The sequence below is a fragment of the Bidens hawaiensis genome, unplaced genomic scaffold (assembly GCF_021521415.1).
Source record: "Bidens hawaiensis isolate Kalapana, Puna unplaced genomic scaffold, B.hawaiensis_p1.1 tig00010169_1, whole genome shotgun sequence".
NCBI classification, from domain to species: Eukaryota; Viridiplantae; Streptophyta; class Magnoliopsida; order Asterales; family Asteraceae; genus Bidens; species Bidens hawaiensis.
The window spans coordinates 282,268-288,558 of NW_027491772.1; the positions used below are offsets into that span (position 1 = coordinate 282,268).

The 6,291-nt window shown below is 35.6% G+C and overlaps 1 protein-coding gene across 1 annotated transcript; it reads left to right on the top strand.

Annotated features, from left to right (window-relative positions):
- The first annotated feature begins 4,062 nt into the window (after nt 1-4,062).
- On the top strand, nt 4,063-5,890 carry LOC143534497 (2S seed storage protein-like). The gene is made up of 3 exons (XM_077028966.1): nt 4,063-4,627; nt 4,783-5,060; nt 5,522-5,890. The coding sequence occupies exons 1-3, from the start codon at nt 4,178-4,180 to the stop codon at nt 5,805-5,807; spliced, it is 1,014 nt and encodes a 337-aa protein (XP_076885081.1). The 5' UTR covers nt 4,063-4,177; the 3' UTR covers nt 5,808-5,890.
- The last annotated feature ends 401 nt before the right edge of the window (nt 5,891-6,291 follow it).

Sequence of the window (6,291 nt, forward strand, 5' to 3'; positions counted from 1 at the left end):
TGATCCCTATCAAACCCAATACTATTACTGTTGGAGTCTATGAAGCTGTTCTTTCCATATTTCTTCATGAAGTTGGTGGCCCTCTGAATTGTAATGGCCATGTGGTACATGATGTCCATCTTTTCAAGATCCTTTTCGTTAATACCGAGAATATCTCCTTGCTGAAAGGATGGAGGTAGCAGGTTTCCTTGCATTAATTCTTCATGACTGGGCAAAAAGGCGTGGAAGAGTGAAATGTGGGAATCATAAACCTGAGTAGAGTAGACTGGCTTGAGCTGATGGTTTTGTTGTTTGCTAACTTGTTTATCCCTTGAGCCTTGAGAGCTTGTTCAACGACTTTGTTTATAGCATCTTGTAATGAACTAGAGTTTAATGATGTTGGCTTACTTGTTGATGTCTTGAAGACTTTGTAGCTGTCATTCTGAGTATAATACAATTTTACTCCATAAACTAGATGAACAGTTGGGTGTGATTGACCGAGGAAGGAAGAACTGATTCCAGATAGAAATCCCAGCTAGGTTCAGAGAACTAACATGATTATTCAATCTAAGCTTGTCATCCATTTCAAAAGACTTAAAGGTGGATACCAAGTTTTGTAGAGAAATAACATTCGGATTTGTTCTCTTGATTGTGATTACATTCTATTCCATGTATATTGTAGAGAATTCAGCATCTTGTGGTTGATCTCTTACAAATCATTGTTGATTCCATCGCTTGTCATCCTGGTAAACAACTTCTCAAATCATAATGAGATTTCCAACAGACTATCCTTGAACATGGTTAAACATGTTAAATTCTCTATTCAACATTTCCTTTCGGTTGTTTCTCATTTCCAGATTTATTTAAAATTTCTCAACTAAGGATTACCAAAGTCCTTTGGCAGTTATGTGTTCTCTCAAAGTTTGAGCTATATCAGGAGACAGACACACACTCAATACACCATAAGCCTTTTCATCCTTAAATGGAAATTTCTTATCATCATCCACATAACCTTCAGGAGGGGTATCAACAGGTCCCTCGCGTGCCATAGTTGTAGGCTTGTGAGATCAATTCTCAATGGATCTGTGTAGAGCACAATCATTCTTGTATAGTTCTTGAACCTCTATTTGAAATCATCAAAGTTACTTTCAAAAGACATTAGCTTAGGAGGTTTTGTTATGGTTCCAGCCTCATTCTCCAACATTAGACAACTTTTCAACATCTCAGGATCATTTTCCATCTTGTTAATCAATTCAGAAAACCAAACAGTTTTGATGGAACTAGAATATGATGAAAGTACCCAAGTTCAAACAAATCGAGTTTGAAACGAATCGAATCGAGTGGTGAAACAAATCGAGTTTCGATTTAAATCGAAACGAGTTTTGAATTTAGATCGAATCGATTTTTATATTTAAACAGAATCGAGTTTTGTATTTAAATCGAATAAAGTTTTGTATTTAAATCGAATCAATTTTTGTATTTAAAACGTTCAAGTGTTGAAATTCGATTTGATTAAAATACAATTCAACTCAATTAAAATGAAATTGGATTCGACTAAAATAATATTCGATTCGGTTGGAATTTGCAGATTTCAATTCGATTACTTTTCCATAATGTACAATTTTCACTTTTTGCACGGATCTTCATGCAAGTATACTTTTTACCACTTTGGGAAATTTCAAACACCAAACCAAAACCCGACGAACAATACTTAACACCTAAACACAATTCTTTTTCATCGATTTCAAGGTTGTGAACACACTTTGTAAGCCCGAAACCCACTTTAAACACTTTAAACACTTAGATCCGGAATATATCAAGGGTTTGGCAAGTTGTCCATTTATCTCAAGATTTACGAATTGAAGGCGTTTGGATCTCTGTTCCTAAAGTTTCCGGTTCTTGCTCTAGGAGGGTCTTTTCCATTTTGAAAGCTTGCCTTCATGTGCCATTAAGGCATGGAGAACATGAAGTTGCATTGCTAGCTTCTAAGCAAACCTCTTTGTTTTCACATTTAAAATCTTTGGTTCTTGTAACCATCATATCTAAACACGCCTTTTTTAGACAGTCGTGAGGTTCATGTGGCCCATTGCGTAAGAAACGACCATTATATTAGGACTGGTTATAGTTGTATCCTGGTGGTCTTGTTGTGCCACATGCATTATTCGGCTCAGGTCCTTCATCAATGTCGATATGATTATCTTATATGCCAGGCTTGTAGATTTGTTTTTCAACTTTGATACCCAACCCACTTTTATGAATAATATAGACCATTGTACGAATAATATATAAATGGCACTTTAAACCAACACACTCCACACACTGACAATTTGGTTGGTATTTTGGTAAGGTAAATTTAATTGAAATATTATTAATAATCTATTTAAAAATCAAAGTTAGTTATTACACTTATTAAATACTTAATTGATGTTTCTAATGGATTTAACTAAATTATCGAACCTAAAAGAATAAAGCTTTATAAGAGAACCCACAGTGTGCATCACATCCCGATTTCCAAGGTCCGGGAGGATGTGGTGCACGCAAACAAGGAGGAAAGCAGATGGTTGCGTTATGAGCCAAAGTCTGGCTGAGTGCATTTGTTTCCCAACCTGTGGAGTGGACCAGAATTATAAGTAAGCATATCAGGCCCGGTTTTTGGGCTGTGCAATCCGTGCAGTGGCACGAGGCCCAAAAGTTCAAAGGGCCCAAAGGTTTTTCTCCGGCATGCCGCCGATGATTTATTGTACCGGTGACTCGGTGAGCTTGTGATATGTAGAGAAGAAGAAGGAAATAAGGAAGACAAGGATGATGGTTGAAAAGAATTGTGTATGTATTTAATATATTAGGCTCGATTCCCAAGAGTAAAAGTAAACGCTTTAATTATTTATTAGGTTATATTATTTATTTATTATTAACGTTTATATTTGTATATAATATATTTATTGTTTATGACAGTGATTTTGATTTGATTCAAAAGTTATTATATACATTATATATTTACTTCAGGTCATATTATTTTTCATAATTGTGTGACACAGATCTTTTATTATTTTATGCATGGAATCTTTCTTTTTTTTTTCTCAAATATGCATTGGTTAACAAGAGGAAAGACACAAATCAGGTGTTAAAACTCGATAAAATATATTGAATATTAATAAACATAACTATACAACAAGAGAAGAAAGAGTCTAAATTGTTATATGTAGCAATTATTGGTAACCTAACCTTGCATATATCAATTATTGATGTAAAATATTTCGACCCTGCAGCTTAAAACTTATGGTTCCCAAAACATTAGTAGAGCCTCAAAATCCACTTAAGTAAGTTCGATCATTTTAACACGCTACTTTTGACCTGCTTATGTTATGACAATTGTATTCGTATTATGATTTTTTAAAATATAATTGATGAGTTTATATTATAAGGAGGCCCAAATTTTATCTCTTACGGGGCCTAAATTTTTTTTATCATTTTCGAGGACGGGCCTGAAGCATATGATATCTTAAAAAAAAATCTAAAGATAGAACTCAATAACTTTATAAAAGAATTTTTATTTTCCTTCTCAGAATGGCAATTCAGAAAGTACAAAACAACAAGAAATCAACACAATAGGAATGAGCTTATAAAAGTTGATTTTGGTTACTAAATAACTATAACAACCTCATACAAAAATTAATTGAAAACAAAACACTGTAAAATATACGTGAAACTGGTGACATCATCTAAAGAGATATAGACTATAGCTTGCAGTTGTTACAACTAAATCTCATTTTTTTATTGCGACCAAAGCTCACTACTAGAAAATCGAGTATTATTGACTACTCTCACTAAAAAAATAATACATGATGGCTACTCTTCGATATTTTTGATGGATCAACGACAAATAGCTTAATCTATGGGACATTGGGACCACAAACACTAGTTAGCTATTCTTTGAAGATTACTGTTTAGTCATGGTGACCAATTTTTTAACAGAGTAATTTCAACAATCCTCGACAAAATTTCAAAAAAAAAAATTGTCGTATAGTCTTTCTAGGAACTTGATTCAAAATTCAAATTTTGTTTTCTTAAACTCTTGCTACTTGGCTGTGTCATAACATAGGATTCCAATCCACGTGGAGCCAGTTCACCATATATCTACAACAAGAGTGTTGACACCATATAGATACTCCCAAATATCACTCCACTTGCCATAGTTTTCATGTGGCAACTCGTACGTGTTGCTCAACAATCATCATATCATGCCACGGATTACATCACCTCTCCACGTATATACCTCCATGCAAACCCTAAATCCACTATATATACCCACCACCACCACCATACCCTAATTCACACCACCACCACAACAACAATGGCAAAGATAATAGCTCTCGCACTCGCCTTCACCGCCCTCGTAGCATTCGCTACAGCCCACACTACCATCGTCACCACCACCATCGAAGAGAATCCAGTGTTCCAAAAGGAGAAGCCATGCAGGCAACCCTTAGAGGGAAAACGGTTCGACCAGTGTCGTATGTTCCTCCAGCAACCCCAGTTCTCTTTCCAAGAACAGTTCCCTCAGATGGGAGAGCCCCAGGAGTTCTTGGAGGAGTGTTGCAAAGAGATTAAACGTTTCGACGAGCCTTGCCAATGCAAGGCCGTGAAGCAGGTAGTTAAACTCTTAAGTGTCTGTAATAAAAGGTGTAAATATATAACCTTTTATTGATAATAATTGTATTATATACTTAACATATATTTACATATATAATACTATATCTACATTTAACTATTAACATTTGTTTAATTACATTGTGCTTAACACAGGCCTTCCGGGAAGCCCAGAAGGAGATGCAAGAACAACAAGGACAGATGTTCGACCCGTTCTTAGGTCATCAGCAGACCCAACAGTTGAGGGAGAAGGCTCAGGCTCTCCCTAACCTATGCAACCTCAAATCCAGACAATGCAGCATTGGCAAAATCACCACCTCTGTCACCCAAGAAGACAACGCCCAATTCGGCCTTCGCCGCCCCGTGCGGCCCTTTGGCTCCCAACAACAATGCAGCCAAACCGATATCCAACGACCGGTCCAAACATGCCAAAGGTATACTATTCATATTCTTGATATTTTATAAACTGGGCTCGTGGGCTCGATACTAAAACCAGAATTAAATACTATATACTCCCTCCGTTCCTCTACAAGTGTCATGGTTTGAAAAACACAAAATTTAAGAAAGTTTGAATGATTGCACTTTTTTCTTAACAAATGACTATAATGCCCTTGCCATATATAAAAAGATAAATTTAAGAAACTTTAAATGATTGCATTTTAAGGGTAAATTTGTAAATTAATTAATAAAGTTTGAAAGTAGACATTTGTAATGAGACAAACTAAAATGGAAATGTGGACAGACGGAGGGAGTATTCCAATATCATCATGTAACAACGTACATATATATACATATATATATATACAGTATTCCAATATCATCATGTAACAACGTACATATATATACATATATATATATATATATACAGTTTGATAAATTAAAATAATTTGAACAGGTACGTCTCACAACAAGTCAGCTCCCCTAGAACACTTCTGATGAGCATCAACCAGAAGCAAGGACAACAGCAAGAACTTCAAGAATGCTGCAACGAGCTCCAGTACATCAAGAAGGAGTGTCAGTGCCCGGCCATTATGGAGGTGGCTCAGAGAGTGATGACTCAGCCGCAGCATAAAGCTGGATTTTTCGGTGGTGATAGGAAGGATATGGTGAGGCAGGTGGTTCAGAGTCTGCCGAATGAGTGCAACTTGGAAGTCCAGCAATGCAGCATCCCCTTCGCATAGAGAAGTTGTATGAAGGAGCAATAATAAATTAGATCTCTAGCTACTAAGTTCGTCTAGGTTTATGGCTTTGAGATCCAAATGATGAGAATAATAATAAACGTTGTCTCTTATGTAATCGTTGCTTTCATCTTATTATTTTAATATAATGACTTGGAAGTTAATATAATGACTTGAAACTGAAAAGTGACTCAGTGCCATGAAGATTCCAAATCTGATTTTTGAAGTGTTTTGCATCTTGTAGTATTAACACAACTACAAAAGGTCAATATTTTGCATCTTTGCATCTCGTAGTAGTATATGACTTGAAAGTGAAAAGTGACTCAGTGCCATGAAGATCCCAAATCTGATTTTTGTGTGTGTTTTGCATCTTGTAGTATTAACACAACTACAAAAGGTAAATATTTTGCATCTTTGCATCTTGTAGTAGTATTTACACAACTACAAAAGGTCAATATTTTTCATTTTTCTTGCAGTATTAACACAA